Raw genomic sequence first — 26,416 nt, 5'->3', positions numbered from 1 at the left:
TTTATTTCAACATTTTATTGAACTTTTCATATTACACAATTTACCCGAAACATTTAAAGTAAGACAAACTTTAAAAAAAAAAAAAGTCATACAGACAAAACATCTCTAGGTGAGGCAATATGTAAATTTCATTGTCAAATCATGATTTTGTTACTCTGCTATACAACTTGGTACCATATCAGTGACACTAAATGACTCAAGAGTAAGACATTATGCATTCAGTTTATATGAGAAAAAGAGATTATTTACAACTATTTGAAAGAGAAACAGAAATGCCAACAACAGTATCATTCAAATTCTAGTGCAATGTGAATTGTTACCAACATATTTTATTTGCTTATATAAATTTTGCAAATAATTCAAACCTGGCTATCTTATTAGAAGCTGACAAAGTATTCTTTTCTGTTTCAAAAGATCAGTGGACAAACATCCTCCACAACTTCAGTTGATAAAACAAATATAAAGCAGCATTTTTTTTTTCATTTCCTGAACAGATGTACTAATACTTAGGTAGAAACACTAAAGCACTTGTACTCAATCAGTAAAGTGAATGCTTTGTGCAGTTTTAACAAAACCGCTGCTAAAAAGACAGTTGTGAGTAGTCAGGTATATCTGCAAAAGTAAGCAAGTTCTCACCTCTTCAGTTCTGTATGTTTCTGAAAACACCAGCTAAGGTATCAAATACCCATTTTCAAGTGACCTTGTTTTTACTATTTGATATTTATAACATCTAGTGCTGAGATTTTGGGGGCTTTAATAGATAACCTTATTAACCCAGATAATATTTTTTAAGAGCCCATAAAATAGAGAATGGCATTTTGGGAAGGTCTACATATATGTATTTAGTAAGTTAATTCATAAGTTCACTTTACATAGTAAATTGATATTTACCAGTTTTTAATTGCTTTCAGTATACTTGACTCAAATTAAGAAACCCTACAATGTAAGGCAAGTGTATCACAAGCTCCATGGCCAAAATTTGGCTTATATAAGAGGACCAGTGGGCCTGTGGAACATTTAATAGAATCTTTTTCATCATGCTATTAGTTCTACTGAATTAAAAAAAATATTATTTTGAGCTGTTATTATCTTAAGCGTAGCCCATGAATATTTGATTTGGCACCCATGTTAAAGAAAAATAACAATTTTAAAAAGGGAACGAGTGTATCTTACAGTTATCTTCACTCATTCTTTTCAAAATTCAGTGCAACATATTTGGCTAGCTTAAATTTAAGTGTGTGACCGTTCAAGATTTTGTTTCAACTAATTTGGAATGGTTGTAAAAAATTATTCATATTTTACTTTCTACATTTCAATTTTAATGTTAATTTGTACTCTCTTTCTCCAAAAAGGAAAACAACATCAACTTTATTTGTGTGTGGTTCAGCCTATCGGTCTTATAATTATTCTACAATAAAATGAATTTATGTAACTATTTTCATGCTAACTTCCAACAAATATCCTGAAATATTTAATTTTTAGCTAAATAAAGGACCCTACAGATTTTCACTAGTAAATACTTGATTCTATTCAGATTCTTTTCTAGAAATTTTTCAAACTTGAAATTTTCTGGTTTACTCTTATCTGAAACTATCCTAATTGAAAACAATTTAAATGCTATTGGTTGGACAAAGTAAACCTTAATCTAAAATAGTCACCATAAAATATAAAATGTGATCAGTGGGGTTTAATTTTATTTTCCCCCTTTTGGTGGAATTTAAAAATGGAAAATGTCGGTGTTTCAGTAACTACACACACACACAGGAGAGATTTGCTACTTATTACTGTTTTTACACTTTTTGGATATCACTTTTTTGTTCCAGCACTACTATTCGCAAAAAGTAACCATTTCTGTGACATTTAGCAAGTAAAGTGAATTTCTATTCGTATGCATTCTTGGTTGGACAATATCAGTGCAAAGTCACGGTGCTTCAGAGTGCTAAATGGTTCGTGATACAACTGATTATTCATGTGAAGAAATGAAACTTTAAAATGTCTAATGATAGAGCAGACACATATCATTTTATTATACAAAGTGCTTAACCCACCGAATTACATTTAGGAATAGACAAAATGTTTTTATTAAACTGATTAGTAATTTTTTTGCTTATTATATGTTGAAGTGTACTTTTTCCCCTCACCCATAAAATACAAGGGCACATTTCCTTTAAGGTAGGGATTTTTCTTCAGTATTCATCTAAAGAAGTTTAAATAAAAGGTGATAAGAATAATTGCTTTTCCCTCCACGTACATCTATTTTGGAAAATAAAATTTAAAGCAAAAACTGAAAGAAAATAAAAATGGAAGCCATTATTTAGTGGTGACTATATAGTAGACAAGAGGCACAAATTCCCAGATGAATTTTAATTTTGTTTCCTCTCAGACAAGCCATTCAGAAATAAAAGGGAAATGAGGTTCATTTAAGTACACAATTTGTAAATGCGGAAAGAGTAGTAATTGTCATGATTATTTTATATTCTCTCTTAACAGTGGCTCTAAAAGCAGCCCAATGATTCACACAACTAACAAAGCAAACCAAACTCTATAAATGTATGACAAATTAAGTTGCTAGCACTAAAACACTGGGTTTGGATAAGGACAAGGATGTTGTCTCTGACTTGCATCTTTTGGGTACCTTGGCTTTTGATATTTTGATGTTCAAGCAGAAAGCGCATGACTTTGTTTTATGCAATAAGGTGATGTAAGTGTAGAAAATGTGTAGGGATGAAGGAAATTCCAAGTTACATGTGTATACATAAATGGCTTTATAAAATACATATATATAGCCATTAAGATAGTTATATAGGGACAATGCAATTTAAAACCTTTATACTCCTGCTTACAGATTGCCAAATCTAATCATCCCTTAAGTCTTTTTCAATAATGACATAATTTATTTGCTTAAAGGTAAAAACCTCCTGATTGTATTAAGGACATTAATATACTACATTGTATTAAGGATACCATACCAACATCAATCTAGGAGGCAAAATAAACATTTGGCAAATATTTAAGTCAGATGGAATAGATTAAACTCTATAAAGTTTTGTTTTAGATTTTATAATAAAATTTTGCTTCTGCCTAGGATCACGTTTACTTCAGCGTGAGTGCTACACTAACTAGAATTTAATAAGTGTTATTTTTATTGAGTTTTCAAATTTGGAAGAATTTTGATCCAAAATATATACCTATGCCTTAAAAAACAAAGTCAAGATAATCAGTATGGGCTTTAGTACCAATTTTACTTTCCAATCCATTTTCTTCCCCAGTATTTCACTTTTATCCCTCATAACTTCATAGCAAATTATCCAGATTATATCTTCCAGACTACTCAGTGAAGGAACCTAAATCTCAAATGTTATTTTGAAGAAGTGTAGAGTAAATAATTTTGGTAATCTGTAAAACAGCTGCATGCAGTGTGTACTGTATTATAACAGCACCAAACCCTTTATAAAAACCAAACACTCCTTCCTCCTGCCTTATGGTATTGATACAGTCTCTCATCCCCTCATACTGTGTATTAATTGGAAGCACTTCATAGCCAAGGTCTGTATTGTCAATTATTGTGCGTGTTCCTTGAATGTGAAGGCGGTGCAAAACTGTTTCCAATGGGTAAAGTATAACGTCAGAACAAAGACTGGCAGCAAAGTTAGCAATAAGTTCTGGAAAATAAGCATCCAACATATTCTGCACAGGGCTAGTGCTCTCAGCTAGGTGGCTATTGTAAGTCTTTCTCTTTAGAATTAGTAGGACAAACTTCTGAATAATTGAGCTGATGATGTAATGAAGAACTCCATGAAGCACCGTAGGGAAGATCAAGGAAAGAAGTGGAAGAAGTCGTTTGCTATGAGGCACTCCCATGCCTATCACTCTTCCAATTCCTTCTTTAACACATTCCAAAATGCCAGTATTATCTCGAATTATCTCACTCTGAAATAAAAATGATGAAATAAGTAAAACTTAACATTTGCTTATTTTGCCACAGAAAAAGGACTCTTTCTAGGTTCTTTTAAAATCCTAACATAGTGACTGAAGAGGGAAACATCCATGATTTGCAGACTTTAACTGTTATCTAGGCATCAGTTTTTTTTTTTTTCAAATGAAATCTCGTACAATTGCTAGCAGTGAAGTTGGGAGCTAATCTTATTGGGGTAGGGAGACTGGGGAGATGTGTAGGTGGATACATCTCAAGAAACTTCTTAGAACTCACGTGGAAAGCCAGTAACTATGTAATGCTTAAGGAGACAATACAGTGCTTATAGTTCTTAAACATGTTTAAAATCCTGCCTCCATTACTTACTGGCTATGTAACCATTGTCAAGTTACTTAACTTCTCCTAAGCACAGTTTCTCATTCTACAAAAATGGAAATGAGCACTGTCTACTTTTTATGCACAGGGTTGTTGTGAATATTAAATGAAAAAAGGCTTGGCACTTAGGAGTCACTCAATAAATGTTAGTCTTATTACCACCTGCAATGTCTGCTTGTGTAGAATTTTGGGGATATGAATAAGAAAGTTTGATATGGATTACCAAGGTATAGATAGATACAAAAGAACTTGCTAAAAGGCACTTTGGCTGCAGCAATGACTGCAGAAAAGTAGCAGATGAAATTTATAAGGTAGCCAGGGGCTATATCAGCCTTATAGACTACTCTAGACTTTGGCTTCTAGTCAGATGGGAAATAACTGGTTGATTCTAAGCAGAAGACAGACATGACATAATTTATATTTTAAAAGAATATTGGCTGTTGTGCAAAGGACGACAAGATCAGTTGAGAAGCCAGTTCAAAAGTTACTGGAATCATCCAGTAAAGAGATGATGGTGGCTTGGACTAGAAGGTGGCAACAGAAGTAAAGTGGTTCAATTGTGCTTTTATCCTAAAATCAAAGTCTATGGGAATTACTGGTGAATTGCATTTGGGGTATGCAAGAGAAGGGTTAAGAATAACCCCAAGGTTGTTGTCCAGAGGAACTGGAGGAATAACATTGCCTTTTATTGAGTTGAAAAATTGCCAGAACAGCAATTTGGTGAAGATCAAAAGTTCAGAAATGTTAAGTAAGTTAACTCCAAATGGAGTTCACAATAGAAATTACAGAAAAAGGCACACAATGGACCTACAGATGGTTTCCAACTTACGATACCTCAACTTATGATTTTTTGAATTTATGACAGGTTTATTGAGATGTAATCCCATTGTAAGCAGAGCAGCATTGTATTGTAAATGTGGGAGTCTTTAGTGAATAGATGATATTTAAAACTATGAGATGACAATGAGCTTGCCTAGCCTTCTAATCCATCTTCTTACTTCTGACCCTGACCTCCTTCCCACACCAGTTTATTTTTAATACAACAGTCAAAGAGATCCTAATAAAGATGTAAGTCAGATCACACCACCGTTCTGCTCAAACCTATCAAAGACTTTCCATCCTTCTCAAACAGAAGCCCAATTATTACAATGATTTACAATGTCCTATATAATCTGGTCCCCTCTTACCACTCAGGCCTCATGTCCTGTATTCCTCCTTGCTTACTCTGCACCAACCATAACAGCTTCCTTTCTACTTCTTAAGCATGTATGATACAACACACATGACACAGTCCCACTTAAGAGTTTTTGCACCTGCTTTCCCTCTAAATAAAACTCAACATTTGCTTATTTTGTGCTTAGTTAGCACCAACCATATCAGCATCCTTCCTACTTCTCAAGCACGTATGATACAACACACATGACACAGTCCCATGTAAGGGTGTTTGCACTTGCCTTCCCTCTACTTAGAATATTCTCCCAAATATCCATGTTGATCTTTACACAAATGTCACCTTCTCAGTGAGACCTTTACTTATCTTCTTAAAAATTATTAACCGCCCCTCCCTACCCATTACACATCCTATTTGCCTTCCTTGCTTTATTTTTGCTTTCTTTAGCAGTTAATCACCATGAAATATACCTTTTATTTAGTTGTTTATGTCTACTTTCCCCATAAGAATATAAGTGCTATGAGAGCAGAGCATTTTGGTTTTGTTTGCTGTTGTATCCCTAGGGTCTATAACAGTACCTGATACAGGCAAGTACTGAATAAATATGTGATAAAATTTTTTTTAAAAGTTTAGCAGTTAAGGAAGATAATCTGAAAGGTAAAGTGATGTAATTAAAACCTTGGTTTAAAACTATAATAAGAAGTCTGAAGTTGATTTTAGGGAATATGAGTCAATATGAATCCTTAATCAGTAAAAGGATATATAAGTATTGCAACTTAAAAACAATCTTGTATGAGTATTAACTTTTAAAATGCAGGGACTAGTACAAGGATTTTTTTTTTTTTTTTTTTTTAAGACAGAGTCTTACTCTGTCACCCAGGCTGGAGTACAATGGCGTGATCTCAGCTCACTGCAATCTCTGCCTCCCGGGTTCAAGCGATTCTTCCACCTCAGCCTCCTGAATAGTTGGGACAACAGGCGCCCACCACCACGCCTGGCTAATTTTTGTGTTTTTAGTGGAGATGGGATTTCACTATGTTGGCCAGGCTAGTCTTGAACTCCTGACCTCATGATCCGTCCACCTAGGCCTCAAGGATTCTTAATGAAGAAATAGACCACTACAAAGTTAATGATGACTAGGTAATTATGAAGGATGAAAGAAATGTAAAAATAAAAAACTTTCCTAAAACAAAAACTAAAGTTTTGAATCTTTAATGTGAAGATAACAATAGTATCATTAACATATTGCCAGGGAGAAGAGGTTCTAAAGGAAGCTAATTTTTAGAGGGATAGATGAGATTGTTTTTATAAGTTGAGTCTGAAGATTTAACTCACATAAGATTAGAGCTAATGATTCCTGTGAATAAATTAGCTCTTTCAGAATAATGAGTATAGGATAAAAAACAGAGGGTCAAGGATTGAGCCTTAAGGTATAAGAGAAGAGATGGCAAAGGCGTTATTGAAAAAAGATGTTCAAGAGAGAGAAATCTAAAGAAAAAAGAGCTCTAGAAAAGCAGACAAAAGAAATCAAAAGGAGTTAGCAGGTGAAACTTGAAGCAGGAAATAAGGAGTAAATACTGGGTTAAAAAAACACATACACAGAAAAAACCCTATCACATAGTGAGCCGGGCACTTATATAAATAACTTATTCAATGTTACACTTCAGTTATTAAAATACTACTCACAATTTATGGATAAGAAAATTGTAAAGGTTAAGAAATCTGTCTAAAGTCCCAGGTCTAATTTAAGCAGAGAAATGTGATAATGGGTCTGTCTCAAGCTAAAAATTATTTTCCCCAATAAATCATTCTGCTTAGTTGTTTTTCCTTAAATAATTACCTTCCTGACATTTTTCTCTTACTTTTAAATTGAGGCTATCTTATACAAGTGACAACTCTGTAAATTCTATAGCGCCATACAAAAAATGATCATCTATTTAACAGAATGCCAAATGCAAGGGGAAGGGAAAGTATTATTTGGGTCGCAAGACATTAACTTCAATTAACTGAAGTTAGTTCTAACAGAAATAATAATAATAATAATAAATCAAAGATGAATGATACAGCCAGAAAAGAAACAAGGTAGAAAAGAGTAATTAGAAGAGCAAAGGCTGATCCAGTGGGAGTTTTTACAGAGAGGGCACTCACATATACTAGAGAAAAGAATATGCTAGAGGATCTGATGTGGAAATAGAAGACGGGGTACAAATAGTTGGATTTTGTATACAGGTGAAGTAAAAACTACCTTCATCTTACAGTTTTAAGTGTAGGAAGGAGGGTGACATTTAAATAAATGTATTTAAAGTGCCACCATGTGGTTAGGAATAGTAACACAAGCAAACAGAATTTAAAGTGCTAGCAGAAAATTGCTTCAGCTTTGTACTATTTACCACACCCAATAGTATCAAATGTTACTTAAAGGCATATTTTAAAAGAATCCTGTCAGTAAACTACCTGTGGGGACAACCTGCTTCCTGTTCGGATGATTATTCATCATGTTTATTCTCAGGTAATTATTAATTTACTGTCCAATGATAAGCCACAACCATCTGAGTTGTATGTAAGGGCCTTAAAAAATTTATAGATTCTTTGTTTTCAGAGCAAGTTATAGGCTGTGTTCTGAGATGTCTAAATGAAGAGTATAGTTGCCTATGGAAAGGACAAAAATAATTAAAACTAGAAGTGTGACTTAAGATTGCAATGGAAATATACAGACAAGCAATGTGTGATATAACTGTGATACTTACAAAATAAATATTTTAAGACATAGTCTTAAAATTTTCTGCTGAAATGTTAGATATCTACAATATACTGAATAGTCAAAAAACTATTCTTAAATAAAAAAAAAAAATGACAGTAAAAAAAAGCTCACCTGCACTGTTTCAATCAGACTTGCTGAATAAAAAGGCATTGCCACCACGTAAGTTAGGCTATAGAAATTAAAACAAGTTTATCAGTATACTGAAACAAGATGCTTATACTAAATTTTTTAATATCTGCTTTAATATGTCAACATAATTTGTATTCAAGCTAGAATAATCTTTTTAAGGTTTTCAACCATTAATACCTATAGCCTAAAAATATTAACTTCAGAAACCTGTAACATAGGATGCTTTATTCAACAGAGATGAAAAAATCAAATGATAAAACAAGGACAGCCTGCAAAGTAAATAGACTGGACATCTACCTACACACAGCTAATGCAGCCTATAAATCTAAAACTTAAAATTGAGGATGAGGGATCCATTCCATAGTTTGCCTTTTTAGTGATATTTGAGCAAGTAAACTTTTCTGTTACTATCCTCTTATATCAATTCCCAGATTTCCCATCCAGCAGAGTTAGGCCAGTCTTCCATGGTGAGTGAAGTCCCTTTTATTATTAAAAAAACAACATTATACAGCTTTGCAAAGTTGTTTCCTATCACCAATATTTAGACATAGTAATATTACAACTTTGCAAGCCTGAAAAATATAGTTATTCAAAATAACATCAAGGTGGGACTTACCTAACCCTTATGGGCCAGGTCCTGGCAAGTAGTGGTTTTCAAGGTGAATGGAACATCACTAAGTAATAATGTGCTGGAATGTCCCACTGAGGGAGCCAGCAAGCTGGGGGATTTCCAATTCACAATCTTCAAAAAAAAAATTAAAAAGTGAAGAATAAAATTCTAATCTAAAAAATGGTTACCGTTGTAAATTAACTAAGTGCCTTTAGGACTACATTTCAATGTCACTAAGGTTTTTTGGGTTTGCTCATCACCATACAAATACATTTGCATCTCTGATTAACAATAAAATAGTTATACTTTCTTTCAAAATCTGGGTTAAATAAATTGAAGACCTATGCTAACTTCCTAAGAATACACACACAAAATTAGTCTGTGATTCCAGCCTTTCAAATTAGTAAGATTTATTTTAAAGATAATATATATTTCAGGATTTATTCCTAAACTCTGTGTTACTTTGTCCTTTGAAGTTACAGTCCCACAAACATTTCACTGCTCTAATTTCCTTCTCTACATTTATTTAATAAGATTTGTTTCCAGTTTTAATACTATAAAAATTAGTGAAAATGTCCAATAAAAATGCCATTTTTTGATACTTACGATTTCAGTAGAAGGTGTTCTCCTATTTGTTTAGGACTCCATTTATGTAAAACCTCCCTAAAACATAAAAATAAACTTAAATAAAACAAAAGCCATGTTATTTAAAACATGTGGAATTAGCCCAATTTTCAAAACACTAATCAACTTCTAATTTTTTTGTCTGTAGGAGAAATATATTCTAATGGTGAACATTTTCTTTTCTGGAACACAGTGTAAACAACTGTGATGGTTTGAGAGAAAAAAAAATACAAGGTGTTTTCATATGTGCTGATAGAAGGGGCTGGCAGAGAAGCAAGAGGCACAACTGATTATGAAAGTAAACATGAGAAATTAAAGGAAGAAAATTAAGACGATTGGTTAAAAGAAAGAGAATAGATATGGAAACAAAGAACAGGATTAAAAAAGGCTTTACAAAGTATGTAAGAATGAGAATTTAAAAAAAAAGTTAAGTAACTCTAATGCAGGCTGACACATTACATTTATGTAGAACCTAATTTCTGAATTATCTTTACTTAGTACAATTACATAATTTTGTGACCATTATATTCTATTATCTTTGTGAGCACCTACTAAATGCCATGACTATGCAAAGTGCTTTGCATGAACTATTTCTAATCTTCATAATAACCCTATTTTCTCCATTTCATAGATAAGGAGATAGGATCAGAGGGGATTAATAACTTATCCAGAGCCAAGTAACCAGTTAGTGTGGAACTGGGTTCTAAACCCCGGTACTCTCTGCCTGTGCTGCCTCTCATCTTGTTTGATGCAAAAAAGAATCCTGTGAGATAAGCAGAGCAGATATTGTCACACTTGTCTTACTGATGAGAAAAATCAGGGTCAAAAAGATCATAGGGAAATGTTCAAAGGAAACAGGCAGAATGCCAGGTCTGGAACCAAGGTCTAGGACTGTGTGCATTCTGTCTGCTAGTTTGGTTACTTTTGGAAAACAAGAAAAGAAAGAAAGAAAAGGAAGAAAAAAAGGAAGAAAGAAAAAAAAAAAGAAGGAAGGGAGGGAGGGAGGCAAGCTGAAATGAAATAGAACCAAAGGGGAAAAAAGGGAGTAAGTTCTATCAAGAGAAAAGTCCAAAAAGAGTCAAGATTATAGAGAGTTAAGAAAAAAAGAAAAAAAAAAAGAAAGCAAATAAGAAGAAAAAAATGAAAAGGCAGGGGAGATAGAAGAAAAATGAAAAGAAAAAGAGAAAAAAAAAAAAACAAAACAGAAAGGGAAGTGCAAAATTAAGGTAAGACTTGCTACCACCAGTTCCTCTGATGGAATTGGTACTCATTCCATCATGGCTACAGCAGGAATCTAGAAAAACATTTTCTATTTCAAATGACTGAATTTGAAAAACAACAGCATATAAAGGAGTACATACATCAGAGACTTTCAGACAATAGAGCAACTACCCCTGATTTCTAAGACCTTAGAGCGCCTTCTGGGCCAAACTCTGATTAAATTACTATTAGGATATTTATTTGGCCTGAACAACACAATGTAGCTGAAATTATATTATTCAATGATTAAGTCGAAAAATGTAAAAAATAGATCAGGCCTCCCATCTTACTGAAAGTTTCTTTATGATTATAAAACAAAATATGTTACCTGCTTTGTAAATCCTCTTGGCACAGCTAATACTCATGGCCTCAGAAAGTATTACCACAGTTTATGACGACACTAATTTTAAGTATAAAACTGTGGTAAACACTAAGGACTGGGTAGCCTCCCCTTTAAATACAATGTCAATTCTGAGTTACCTCCCCTTTGATGACTACTGCCAATTCTTAAGAGCATTAAGATAAAAGGAGACTTAAAACCAAGCATTTAAAAAAATGCTTTTGGGACTCTTCCTTGTATCTGTTCTCTACTACTTTATAAAATGGGTAAAATTTACCGTTACAGCTCTAGAAATTTAAATAAGCATACTTAAAAGCTTGTCACTAAACCTTTTTATAATTCATTAGCAAATACCAAACATGTAAATATATCTAAATTAACTATTTCCAAGCAAAAAATGCCCTCCCTAATGAGCGAAAAAATTAATAAAATTTATGCGAGTACCTTGCTGTTCTCAAAACAGTATAGTTTTTCATTTAACAGATCAAAACACATACTCCTATGCATAATCAACACAAAAAAAGGCAATACAATTCTAAAATAACTCTATCTCAGCAGTCTTTAATTTTCAAATGGTCAAATAGCTATCCTAAAAAAAAGGAAAAAAAAAAAAAAAAAAAACTGCCCCCAACCTACCCTAAACCTGTCATCTTCCAGTTATCTCTCTTCATCAATCCTAGTCAGTCAACCTTCTGAATTTTCTGTTTTCACATCTGTACTTTCCCACTCACCTCTGAACCCACTTCAAATTGGCTTCAAACAAAAACAGCTCTTGCCAAAGTCTCCAATAATCTCCATGTCATTAAATCTCGTGGACATTTTTAAGTTTGTACCTTATTTGACATTTCAGCAGCCATCAGAGCCTCTTCTCCCCTTGAAGCACTCTTTGCCCCTGTGCTCCACTAGCCCATTCTGTTGGTTTTTATCCTGTCTTCTGGTCTCTCCTGACTCCTTTTCAGGATCACCTTTCTTAATCCAGCCACCCCTTGTTGGAGGTGCTAAGGTTCAGGCTCTATTCTTCTACCACAGGGTATCCTTCTTCCCTAGGGACCCTCATATCTAGGGTTAGAGCTTCAAAATCTACCAAATTAATTTACCTTCAGTTAAGAACTCATTATATGCCAGCCCTGTATCATGTGCCTACAGACAACTCCATCTGGATATGATAAAAGACCGGAAAATGCACTTGTACTAAAGTCCAACTTAAAATCTTTCTTTTCTACTTATACTCTTTCAGTGTTCCCTACTCAGGAACTGTTAATCAGAAAGGAAATCTATTGAATTTGAGGAAGATTTCATTGTGTTTAAAATAAGCAAATTCAGAGGGAACTGTTGGAGGAAGACTACAAGATGTTTACAGTGGTATAACCACAAATGTGTGAAGAGTCAAAACTAAGTTGGAGTTGAACCAAATGGGTTTTGTGAGAGACTGAACCACACAGGTAGCCTTGGTTACAGGAACTCCTACCTCACGTTAACATCATGAAAAAAGCCACATGTAAATTAAGTAAAGTGTAGTGTGGGGGTAGAACGACACATGGTTTAACTCACTGCAACTGGGAGAGAGGACTAGGAAGGGTTTAGCAGTAGATAAAGAGATCACACATGATGATCCTGGGTAATACATAATTTGTTAAAAAGTAATACTACTGAGAAATTATAAATTTGCTGACTTAATGAACACTAGAGATCTGCTGTTTTTCTCTCTGATTTCATCATAAACTGTATAAAAAAACCTAAACATTGGCAAATCTATACTATCTCCCCTGTTCTACCTAGTAAATGTTATGTGATTAAAAAACCCAGGCTAGGAGACCTCAGAGCTCATCCTCCTCATGTAGTAGCTTCTGTGAACTGCTTTTAGTTAATGTTTTGCGACCTTGTTTGCTCCTTCTTCTTCCCATTAATAGGGTACAGAAACAAACTCTGCCTTCTTCCCATTAATAGGAAAGGTCAAATCTGCCCAAAGAAGAATAAATAATTTTTTAAAAGATATTCACACTATACTTCAAAAAACAGCTTCATTTGACAACTAGTTACACAAGCCCAAATATAAGAAGTCATCCTTGATACTGCCTTCTCTTTCATCTACCATTCCTAAAGCATCATCAAATTCCCTCAGTTTGACCTAAGTATATTTCAAAACTGTCCACTTACCTCTATCTCAAAAGATACCACTCTGATCTTAGCCACTATCTTTTCTCACCTTTATTATTGTAATAGAATACTAAGATGTCTCCTTTTATTCACTTCGGTCCTCATGCAACCTTTTCATCTACAGTTACAATGACCCTTTGAAAACAAACCTGATGTCACTGGCCTTACTGAACCTCTTCAATATTCTTAAAATGGCCTACAGGGCCACACATGTTCTGGCTCCCACCTGCTCTGTACCCTTACCCTTGGCCAGAGCTCCAGCCATGTGAGCCTTCTCTCAGTTACACCTGAATTCTCTATGCTCCCCACTGCAACAGCATTTTTATACAAACTGGTATGTACCTCGTAATTACCACTCTGATCTACCTTAAGTGTCATGTCACTAGGGACACTGTTTCTAGCCCTTTAATACTTCCATAGAACTATATTCTTTTGCTTCAGAAAACAAATTTCAATTTGCAATTATTCATTAATGGAATTATTGTTCTTAGTGAATGTACTTTTATTAGATTCTGGGCTTCCTGGCAACAGTTACCTTTCGTTTATTTTCCTCATCGTAAACCTGGTTTTTAGCATAGAACCTGGCACACAGTAAGTACTCAGGAAATGTTAGCCAAGTAAATGAATGAATTAATGAGTGGGGCTTATCACCAAAATTATCCAAGTAGAACAATGCAATAGAGGTTACTATTTTGTCTTCTTTAGAAAGATTAAAAATGATGAAAATATATTCCCACTCAGCTGACATGTCTGTCTACTGAGTAAGAAAGTTAGATGATAAAATTTTATGAAGTCCTATGACTTCTCATTCCTATTTTTCTTTTTTCTTCCCTGTAGACTGAAATTAATGTTATTCCTCCATCTCTGCTTTAGAGAGGCAACATTACTTGCCTAAGGTCCCAGAAATAAAAAGTGGAATAGTCAGGACCTGAACCAATAGTATTCTGGTTGCAAATACAGTCAACCCTCCATATCCATGGGTTCCACATACATGGATTCAGGCAACTGTGGATTTACAATATTTATTTAAAAAAGGGATAGTTGCATCTGTACTGAATGTATACAGAGTTTTTTTTTTACTTGTCATTATTCCCTAAACAATACAGAATAACAACTATTTACATAGCATTTACATTGTATTTGGTATTACAAGGAATCAAGAAATGATTTAAAGTATACAGGAGGTTGTGTACAGGTTGTATGCAAATACAACACCATTTTATAAAAGAGACTTAAGCATCTCTGGATTTTGGTATCCACTGGGGGTCCTGGAATCAATCCCCCACAGATACAAGGAAAAACTGCATTGAATTTTTTTCACTCTACCAAATGGAATTTCCTGCATTTTGTTATTTTTTTACAGAATTGTTTGTTACAGAATTTCAAGAATATTTGACTATAAGTACTAACTTGGGATCTTATCTAGTGATATAAAAGCAATAAAGTGAATAGTTAGCCAAACAAAGAAATACAGATTTTTAAAGAATAAAACAAGAAACTCTGAACTGCCCAAATGTTGCTGACCTTTCTAATCTTTGTTTTGTTTCAAACCTTTTAGCAAAGCTTTATTTAAGGCACTTCAAGACTTTGAGGTCCTTCAAAAGCAATCACATTGGAAAAAAGCTTAATATCAGTTTCTCTTGCTTTCATTTCCTTCCCTATAAGGACTAAATCCCAACATTGGGCATATGCGTTACACTAGTAGCTATGCCTTCAACTATCTCACTTCTTTAACAATCCAAAAAATTCACCCTGCCAGAGAATAAATTTGGATTAACAAACCATTCCAAAGCCTTTAACATTATTGATAGGATGATATACAAAAATACAGTGCTGATATAGAAAATCAGAGTAATGCCAAATAGCACCTTAAAAATTTCTAATTTCCAATATTTCCTATTAACATTCCTTTCATATACTCTTTGTAAGATTCCTTTGTTACCCATCATTGTGACTGTCCCAAATGTGTATCATTCCTCTCATGCTTTTCTACTACAACCCCAATGCTTATCATTTTTTCACCAAATAACCCTGTATCCTGCTTCACAGAGAAAAGAGAGACCCAAAAACAAACTTCCCTAATTTCTCTACCCTCTCTCTCAAATGTATCTACAATTCTAATTCTCCCATTTTTGGTTTCTAGAACATGATTGTCCTACATCTTATGCTATTTCCAATTTGTTCTGAGGACCTCTCTAATTTCTCTCATTATCTCCCCCAACTACCCCCCTTCCCACCACTCCCACACACACACAGCACACAGGTATGCCTAGGATTCTGTCCTTGGTCCGTTTTATTCATTTAATCTATGCTTTCTCCTTAGATGATTTCACCTATCCTAAGCTTCAACTGCTACTTTTATGCCACAATACCCAAAGCTCTGCCTCTGCTTCAATTTTCTTTTCTTTTTTTTTTTTTTTTTTACTCTGATCCACGGTTCCAACCAAATATTAGACATGTCCCCCTCCGTCGATGTCTTGCAAGAATCTCAAACTTCATTTATTGAAAGATAAATTCTTTATCTTCTTCCCTACTCCAAATTTTTCTTCTTCTTGAATTCTCCATCTTGGTTAACATCTGCCAATCTAGAAATCTCAGTCACTACTGACAACTCATTCTCTCCTATCTCCAATTACCAAGCTAACACAATGACCATCAACTATACTTCAGAAATGTCTAGCCAGCTCATCCCTTTCTGTTCTGTTCCACAGTTCAGAACCTTCTCAGTCTCGCCTAGATTATTACAATAGATCTCCATAAATCTGTTTAACTACTCCATTTATTTTACACTGCCATTTGAATATATCTTGATCAGAATATCTATATGTTAAAAAAAGAAACATATTCCAACCCCACAGAGAATACACTTACAAAGGCACAATTGTATTGTAATGTAGCACCTCAGCTTTTCCTAATATTCCATTTCATACATACCCAATATTCTGAGCATAAGACACTTCTTTTATTACCTAGACTCTCCAACCCCATGACATTGGACATGTTACCTCTTCTTGCTTACAAGTGTCTCCTTCATTAAATGAATACTTAAAGAGCGGGAATTGCTCACATACCCACATTTGTTCCTCAGCTGGTAGTTGCTGGCACATAGCAGTAGGAGCTGAAAGATACATCTCAATAGATACTAAGCCAAGACACATTTTCTTTATCACATACTAATTTAATAATATATAATTAATTTTATTCTTTGTTTTTTCTTTTAGTTACTTCAGACAAGTTTTCAAATTCAAGATATTTTTTATTTATTATTAAAACAATATAATAGGGGAGGGATGGGGACAAGGGTTGAAAGCTACCTATTGGGTATGATGTTTACACAGTTGAGAATTGTTGGATGAGAGGATCATTAGAAGTCCAAACTTCAGCATCACACAATATACCCATGTAACAAGCCTGCACATGTACCCCCTGCATCTAAAAACAAATCACAACATGAAACTAATACTGAAGAAATGCTAAAAAAAAGGTACCTTGGCAAAGGTGTAAATTCACTAATTATGCCTTCTGCTCCAAGTGTGACTCCCTGGACAATAAATGTACTTCCCATTCCTTTCCACAGGGCTCTAGGTCCCTAAATTGAACAAAATTCATGTTATTTCTGTTAATACCTACATCTGAAACACAAAAGATCTTAATAAAACTTGATATTGTGTAGATATTTTCCAATAAAACATTATTCTAATAGAAATATTAGTAGAGAACTATAATTAAATTAATTTTATATCATTTTAAAGTTATGCTTAGGCCAAGAAGAACATTCCTATTAATTAAAACCCCTAATGATTAACTAATTTATTAAATATCCCTAATATCTATATATTCACCTCCCTACTAGTCCTGTCCTGTGGATGATACAAGGTAACTTGAAACTTACATATCCACAACTTAACCCAATCATACTCACTCATACCACACCAATTCTTTCCTTCTCTGCTGTATTTCCTATTTCCCTAGATAGCAGCTTCATCATCCTAGTGTCCAAACAATATATCTAGAAAACGTTTTTCTCTCACTCTTCCTATCTAATCAGTCCCCAGGTTCTACAAATTCTACTCCCTTAGTATCTTACAAATCCATGCTTTTCTCCATACTTAACTTATTACTTTATATCAATTTGACTACAAGTTTCACTGTCTCTGGTTTTGCCCCTTTGCATGATGCTATCAGTAATAGTCCTATTATTTATCTATATTATTAATAGATATACATGATAGAATTAAAAAGAAGCAATAAGGTATCAGTTGAAAAGTCTGTCTCCTTTTCATCCCAGTCCTCAGCAGCAGTTTTAAAATTTATCGAGATAATCCATGCATATACAAGTATATCTGTGTGTATATGTTATAGAAATATTTTTGTTTTGTTTATTTTTAACAGGTAGTATTATCTTGAAACATAAAAAATATCCTGGAGATCATTCCACATTAGTATACACAGAGCTACCCTCTTATTTTTAAAGGTTACAAGGTGTTTCACCATAATATACCATAATTATTTCACTGGTACCCTAGTGATGGACATTTAATAATCTCCAGTCTATTATATGCAATGTCATAGGACGTCCTTGTATATATGTATGTTTGCATATATATATGTGCACATCTATGTAGGATAAGTTCCTGGAAGTGAAATTAGTAAGTCAAAGAACACATACATTTTAAATTTTAATAGATATTGCCAAACAATCCAAAGCTCTTCAAGATACTTTGGTCATGGCTAAAACACCTTCAACAATACTCTTGTAGCTTTTAACATCTAGTAGTGTGCAATTCTTAAGGTGCTTTAGAATCTGGATCCTGCTTACTTCTCTGGCTACTTTTTCATCTTTCTCTTACTCTTTAACCCCCACTTCAAGCTCCCATTGTACTCTATTAAATCCATTCCCAAACATTATGATCTCTCTTTGTCTTCTACCTTCACATGTCTACTTTAAAAACCTTTTCTCTATCCTCATCATGAAGAGTTAGCCTTCTCAACAAGAAGCACACAATTCGGGCCTTCCTTTTCCCAAAGTTTTTCCCAGCCATACACTGTGCCCCAGCCCAGTTTTGATAAGGTACTTCTCTTTTGTATTCTGACAGCATTCTGTACTTCTAATATTGCCTTTATCTTACTGCAGCACAATCTTCTAAGATTTTGTCTCCATGAATAAATATGAGCCTCTTGATAGCAGAGACATCATCTTAGCACAGCTCTTTGTGGTTTTGCTAAATTAATTTGTACTTTTGCTAAATTAAATTTTGAAAGATTCAAAAACATATTGTTGTGCTACTTTAGTTTTACTACAACAGTTAAGATGTTTTATTGACCAAATTGAAAGTAATTATTCTTGCTTTAATGATTACTAAGCCCAAATGACACTTATATAAACCTTTAATAGAATCCACAGACAAAATTCTCACCTGAGTTTTGTTGAAACTGTACATAATATTGATGACTGTAAATGGAGTGAGATGGTAATGCTGAGCATGGTAATTAACCTGTAAAAAAGATATTTAATGATTTTTTTCTGTTAATGTTTTGTCAAGAAGTAACAGAGCCATGAAAGATATATGGTGGAATTGCAGTATAAACAAAAGTTAATTCCAAAGTCAACATAAATTACACATAAGCAAAATTACTCTTAAAAGTGCATTAAATAACCTATTAAAAGTACAGTATGTATGGTTATATAAATACAATCTGAAGACCAATGCATAATACACACAGTACTGTAGACTATATAATAAAGAGGGTCTTATTTGATATTTGTTTTGCCTTAAATAACTGAATTATATCTCCCAACTCACGTTCATTTTAGGCAAGCATTTTTCAAACTATACGTGGCAACTGACTGGTATATGAAATCAATTGGGGGAGTGTCAAAACAATATTTATTATGTGAAACAATAAAATATTAGAATGTAAATGTATTACATTCTAATGGTATTATTTCATAAAACATTTAAAAATAATATATTTGTTACTTATATATAACGTATCCATTAGATCTCCATGTTAATATTACTACCATGTAAAATATATATCTGAAATACACTGTTCTGTGGCACATACAGTCAATGCCACTTTAATAGTATTTCTGTATACATACTTTTCAGTGCTAAGCATGAACAGATTAATTTATAATGATTTATACCGTTTTGAACTCTTAACAGCAAACAAATATAGGAAGCATTACTTTACAAAGAAAGTGGGTTATAACAGGACGGGCGCAGTGGCTCACGCCTGTAATCCCAGCACTTTGGGGGGCCGAGGTGGGCAGATCACGAGGTCAGTAGATCGAGACCATCCTGGCTAACACGATGAAACCCCGTCTCTACTAAAAATACAAAAAATTAGCCAGGCGCGGTGGCAGGCGCCTGCAGTCCCAGCTACTCGGGAGGCTGAGGCAGGAGAATGGCGTGAACCCTGGAGGCGGAGTTTGCAGTGAGCCGAGATCATGCCACTGCACTCCAGTTTAGGCAACAGAGCGAGACTCTGTCTCAAACAAACAAAAAAAATTAGGTTATAACAGAGTTTGCAAGTGGGGTCCACTGACTCCTGAGGGCCCCATTACCCTTTCCGGGGCTTGACAAGTTCAAAATTATTTTCCTAGTGATTACTAAGATATCATTTGCTTTTTTCACTGTCTTGACATTGTCACTAATGGTACAAAAGCAACGGTAGGTAAAACTCCCAGCTCATTAGCACAAATTCAGGTGGCACCATCAAACTGTATTTTCGTACTTACAGTAATTTTTCACCTCATTTACCCATAGGGAGAAAAAAGCAACCTTCATATAGGAATATCCTTGATGATGAAGTAACGAAATGTTAATTTTATGAATCCTTGACCTTTGAGTACATATCCTCTTTCTAATTAATATCCTGTGTGTTACATAAGGAAGTAGATTGCTGTCATGAGGAAAGCACTTGTATGATAGAACTGCAAGCTAAACTAGCCACTTTTTTCATGCAACATCATTTTTACTTAGAATAACTCATTGATGGACTATACCTATTCACCCTCAGGACAGACATATTTTAAAAAATAAACAAAGTGAGATTGTTGATTAAAACAAAAATAAATAACAGTATTTACTGTCAATGATAAGTTTGAATTTTCAAGTAAAACTCAGAATTTTGGAAAATCTATATGCATCGTCAAGAGCTAACAATACTTAAAGACATTTCTAGTGAGATCAGTAGTATTTTTAATGAAGACAATTTTTTGATATTTTATAATCAAATGTAATATCAAGAAGATCTATGTAACTCAATTGGTCAATAATTTTCAAATAACTTATGCACAATTACATGGAATCATGCATAAGTAAAAATATCTATTCAAGATGCAGTATAGTTAAATGGATTTTTTAATGTAACAAAGTATAACAAGTACACTAAAATGATTTTTGATTTCACATTGCAAATAACCTTTAAGAAACTACTACACAGTGAGTTTCGGTGCAATTGCAAAGAATACCCACGATTATCTCAAAAGAATATAATATACTCCTCTCCTGCTTTCAACTACATATGTGTACAAGACTAAACTTCCTTGCTTCTTTCAAAAACCACCTGATGCAACAGATTGACTGCAGAAGCCTATGAGAGAAACTGGCTCTCTCCTATTATGTCAGGTATTAAAGATATTTGCAAAAATGCTAAATAGTTACTTTCATAAAAATATCTTACTAATAGGTGTTATTATTTTAATGAATTATATAGATGCATTGAAATTTTCCCAATTTTAATTTCTGAAATGGTAAATATCAATAGGTATGACCAACATAAACCAAAGTTATTTAGGATCCTCAATATTTTTTTAAGACTTTAAAGAGGTTTTGAGACCAAAAAGTTTGGAACATTTCACATGAAGTAACAATTACCTGGTTTCATGTCATTTATGTGAGTTCTGCCCTTCATATTAGGGTCAGAAGTATTGCTTCAAAAGATCATAGAAATTACATTTACCTGACATTGGCGGCGTAGAACAATGCAAGGATGTGCCAATACATTTTCTGTAAAGAGACTATATAAAAATAATTTATGTATATGTATATCTACATAGAGATAAATTAAATTTACAGCATGTATCTTTCTGAAATGATTCTTGCCTGAAGAATCATGCATTATTTTATGTTTTCCATTCTTAAAAAAATTAAATAGATCTTTAAAAATGTCTAGAAATGTTTGCAAATGATTCTACCCACAACAAAATTCAATATGAAAAGAATGAAAATCAGATCTGCATACTAGTAAATATGGGAAACAATACATAATACATAATATTAAAGTCTATAGTATAAGATGAAACTAGATCTCTGTATGTTTAATGTGGGAAATGACACATCAATTAAATGGCATTTAATGCTGCAAATTATTTCTTTCAGAAATGTCCTATGAACAAAATTCCTATCAGCAGAGCCATTTGATCTTCATGAACCCCATTCTAAAAATGTTTGGTTTTGATGCACTTATATTATAAGGTTTAAGTATAAATTTAAGTATAAATCTTAAATTATAAGATTCTTAATGACCATGTTAATTGACTAATATTTATGTATTAAATATTTATTTTGAGAACGTGCCCCACAAAAGAATTACAGCTGTGGGTTTCAGGTCTCACAGTGACATGTACATACACGTGCACACATATTTATATGTAATAATAGTCTATCAAATGAATCAAAGCTTTAAGTATAAATACTGAAGCAAAAAACAACTCCAGCAGAATGGAAAACACAGATTTTATTTATATTGACATTAACACCCTTGGGTTTAATTATGCAAATAAGGTGTTTTTCTTGGTTAAAATGTTTAAAATAATGATCATTATGGCATAAAATGTAAGCTTTGTGCAATTCCAATGTTTTTGAAAATGGTATTCACTAAGGATCACAATAATCAAGACTAAAGGCTTTTCTTAAAATGATCGTTAGATATAAAAAAAAGTAATGCTATCACCAAATGCTGATTATAAACAAAATCTAGATGCTACGCTGCTAAATATCTTGTAAGCATTAGAATGTTTAGAGAGAAGCCTCCAGGCACAATTACTTTTTTGATGGGAGACAGACAGATTACATTCCATTTTATTCTTTGGATAGACCCATGAAAAGAATGAAAACCAGATCTGCAAACAGGTAAGTAAGGGAAACAATACATAATACATAATATTAATATCTACAGTATAAAATGAAACTAGATCTCTGTATGTTTGATGTGGGAAATGACACGTCAATTACATGGCATCATTAAATGCCATGTAATTTTTCCTTCAGAAAATGTCCTATGAAAAAAGTTCTTATCAGCAGAGCCATTTGATCTTCATGAACCCCATTCTAAATTACTTTTTTTGATGGGAGAGAGATAAGATTACACTTCATTTTATTTTTTGGATAGACCCATGAAAACAGTTATAATACTCATTACAAAATTACTTTGTGTTTATAAAATTGGGTGACTAGTCTATCCTTACTGGAAAAACTATCAAATTTTATATTTTAAATAATGATCATGTTTTTTTCTGCAAAATATTATTCAAAACTTAAGCTGCTGCTTCAAAGAAACAACCTAAAGGAAGCAATAATAATCATTTAATAGTATAAAGAAAAACTCTAAATTAAATAAATAAAAGCTTTAAACATCTTTAGATAAAACATTACCTTGCAAGTCCAATACCAAATCCAGCAAATCTATTCAGCTGTTCTAAAGTAAAAAAAAATAGAAATAAAAAAATAAGATTACTGATAACCAATTACTGATAATTTAGGTTTAGTCTCAAAACAATTTTAAAAAATTTATTTTATTAACCTGCTGTTCATTTAAACGTCAAAGTCAAATTCTGATAGGGGCCAGGGAAATAATTTAAATGAATGAAGGACTCTGCTGGGGTCTGTGGCGAATTACAAGGTGTAGAGTCTTTTTTTTTTTTTTTTTTTTTTGAGACGGAGTCTCGCTCTCAGGCTGGAGTGCAGTGGCGCAATCTCGGCTTACTGCAAGCTCCGCCTCCCGGGTTCACGCCATTCTCCTGCCTCAGCCTCTTCTAGTAGCTGGGACTACAGGCGCCCGCCACCATGCCCGGCTAATTTTTTTTGTATTTTTTAGTAGAGACGGGGTTTCACCGTGGTCTCGATCTCCTGACCTCGTGATCCGCCCGCCTCGGCCTCCCAAAGTGCTGAGATTACAAGCGTGAGCCACCGCGCCCAGCCTACAAGGTGTAGAGTCTTTAAAGCACAATTACTCTTTCACTCCAATTGATTGTTGCCACATTAGAGTGTGGGCCCAGGGTTTTGAAGCTGTAATTTTTTCAAAAAAAAAGATATTCTCAGTTTATATAAAAGCTTCCAATCTGAAAGTCCTGGACAACTATTTCAAATATTGTTAAAACATTGTTTTGGCCTAATGAAACAAATATCCAGACAGAACCTAAGGGCTACCAGTTTTCAGCTTCTGATTCCAATCAAATAAAAAATTTTCTATGGTTGGCCGCAGCTGATATTCCACCTACGACTTTACGTCTTATGCTGTAAAACTAGTTACTCACTGTTACTGACCGAGAGCACTTTATTAAACCAATAACTACAAGTAAAGCACCCCTAAATTATTAACTTGAAAGTGTACTTAGGGATAACCAAAATGGGTAAATACAGCTCTCCCCCGTCTCTTCAAGTTTTAAATAGTTTGAGGCTAGCTGTTTAATTAATTGGAGTAGGTTACTGGATACCTAAATGCTACTACAGATGGTATGTGTGTTATGTTACTGGAAAAGTTCACAGCTGGAAACATTCCTATGCATATGTCAAAAGAGAAAAGCCCTTCTTCTTGACTAAACTCAAAGTCATAGTGGTGAACTATTACAACCCCAGGGGACCAGACATCAAATTCTAACTATAATACAATATTCACAAGTTAACAATTCTTTCTCTCCTCTTCTCTTTCAAGTGAAGCAATTGCCCTCACTATTCCCTTTCAATCAGAACAAGGCCACCTAAGCATGTTCCTGGGAAATTACGCGGTTCACCCTAGAAAAATGTATAAGCTAAATAGAAAGCTTCTTTTACCCACCTACGGTAATTTTACCTTAGATTTTACCTTTTTTTTGTTTGTTTTGAGATGGAGTCTCGTTCTGTCGCCCAGGCTGGAGTGCAGTGGCGCGATCTCGGCTCACTGCAAGCTCCGCCTCCCGGGTTCAGGCCATTCTCCTGCCTCAGCCTCCTGAGTAGCTGGGACTACAGGCGCCCGCTACCACGCCCGGCTAATTTTTTCTATTTTTTAGTAGAGACGGGGTTTCATTGTGTTAGCCAGGATGGTCTCGCTCTCCTGACCTCGTGATCCGCCCGCCTTGGCCTCCCAAAGTGCTGGGATTACAGGCGTGAGCCATCGCGCCCGGCCTTACCCATTTTGTATGTATAGATCATCCCCAAATAGTAACAGAAGATGCTACTAACATTTTCTGGAAGGTGTTAGGAAGGTTTACTCTTGTTTACTGTGTAAGTCTCTTAGGTGTCTATCTTTGCTGCAAAATTAACATTCACCCACCTGTTAAGGCTGCAAAATAAACCCCTGCTTGTGTCAAGGAACTCCTCCTCATTGTAACCGTCAAAGCATAACTTTAAACCGGTAACAGTCAAAAAGCTAATTGTATGACAATTAGCTAGGTAAGTCATCTATCCTTCTTCTTCACATCTTCATTTACTCACTAGACATTCGTTAGTCTATTCTTCTTAAATATTATTGTACTTCCAAATCAAACTCGAGGAAATAAGAATAAAGCTGGTCTACAATAAATTTAATATTAAATAATACCATTAATCTATTATTCTAACAATTCCAGGAGAACAGAAAGAGGAAGCTATTATTCACATTTTATGAATAAAAAAGGATGTTGAAAATATCTACATCACGCGGTGTTGCAGCTTTTCTGACATCCCATGGAGAATAATTATGTCATGATTCCAAAGTCCTATCTTGAAACTGTATCAGTGTTTCTAACTTTTATATGTAGTTTTTAGGTCAGCAGAAGGAAAGCAGAAAGGAAAATTATAGGAAGGAAACTTTCTAGACTGGGGATCTGAAAAGCAGATAAAACTCCTGTGTTTAAAAAGGAAAAGGAAGGAAACTATTTTTTTTTTTAGCCTATGTGTCCCATACTGGATTCTTCTACACATCTTAAAGATGAGAAAAGTTAGGGCTCACAGAGGTTAAGTTGTTCAGATTACGAATGGTACAACCAAGTTTGAACCCAAGTATGCTTATGCTGAAAGGCTTCTCTTTTCAGAACACAAAACTACAAGTAAACACATTAATTAATTAATTAAATCAAGAAAATAGGGTTGCCAAAATGAATCAGGTAACAGTAAATAATCCAATCTCCTTTTTAACTCAGGCCATCAGTTGAGACACCAAAACCTCTAAAAATTCCTGCTATGCACCCGATAGCTAAGGCAGATGTCTTTTTTGGAGTTGATCCAGGAGAATTCGTTCCTGACGAAGAGGAGGCCAGCCTCAGGGGCAGAGGACGAAAGGAGGGCAAACGGTGTGGCGCGCGATAGGATGAAAAGGAACAGGAGGCGGGACCCTCTGCGCCGCCTCCGGGGTCTGCAGGCCGCAAGCCGCGGCCCCACTAACCCACCATCCCTGTGTCGGTCCCCATGCTTCTCACCACTGCTCTGCCCCTGCACACTGCCGCCGCCGCCACTGGAAAAGGGTTCCTCCGTGGGGCCTTCGTACGGGGTGGAGGTGGTGGGCACACCGTAGGGCGGGCTCTTCTCGCCCCAGTGCAGGTTGCGGCTGCCGGGGATGTCTGGGGGAGTTGTCACCCAGTGGCCCAGGTCCGACCCGGTGCTGAAGGACCTTGCAGGGAAAGCGCCGCCAAAGCCCTGCTGGTCCCGGGCACCACCCCGGTAGCCCAAGCCATCAAATCCGTCCGGGCGCCGCGGATGCATCACAGCGGGGGCAGGATGACGCGAGCCCGCCCGGGACCCGCCACCACGACCTAAGCCCACACAGCTTCCCGTCGGCCGCCGCCGCGTCTGGGGGAAGTTCTGACAACC

General features: G+C 34.8%; 1 protein-coding gene across 1 annotated transcript; it reads right to left on the bottom strand.

Annotated features, from left to right (window-relative positions):
* On the bottom strand, positions 1-26,416 carry SLC25A46 (solute carrier family 25 member 46). The gene is made up of 8 exons (XM_003259817.3): positions 26,026-26,416; positions 23,027-23,069; positions 21,333-21,390; positions 18,779-18,856; positions 16,850-16,950; positions 9,587-9,643; positions 8,353-8,410; positions 1-3,930 (listed from the first exon to the last, which is right to left on the bottom strand). Exons 1-8 carry the CDS (start codon positions 26,306-26,308, stop codon positions 3,352-3,354), a joined length of 1,257 nt encoding a protein of 418 aa, XP_003259865.1. The 5' UTR covers positions 26,309-26,416; the 3' UTR covers positions 1-3,351.

The sequence above is a fragment of the Nomascus leucogenys genome, chromosome 2 (assembly GCF_006542625.1).
Source record: "Nomascus leucogenys isolate Asia chromosome 2, Asia_NLE_v1, whole genome shotgun sequence".
Taxonomy (NCBI): Eukaryota; Metazoa; Chordata; class Mammalia; order Primates; family Hylobatidae; genus Nomascus; species Nomascus leucogenys.
This window is presented reverse-complemented; position numbering and strand designations above follow the sequence as displayed.

Excerpts from the sequence above, each read along its gene's own strand:
- SLC25A46 (XM_003259817.3), bottom strand. The coding sequence starts at position 26,308 with ATGCATCCGCGGCGCCCGGACGGATTTGATGGCTTGGGCTACCGGGGT. Across the intron at positions 21,391-23,026 it reads TTTGGTATTGGACTTGCAAG|TCTCTTTACAGAAAATGTAT; the intron begins GTAATGTTTTAT and ends ATTTTTATATAG. Across the intron at positions 8,411-9,586 it reads GAACACCTTCTACTGAAATC|CCTAACTTACGTGGTGGCAA; the intron begins GTAAGTATCAAA and ends TAATTTCTATAG.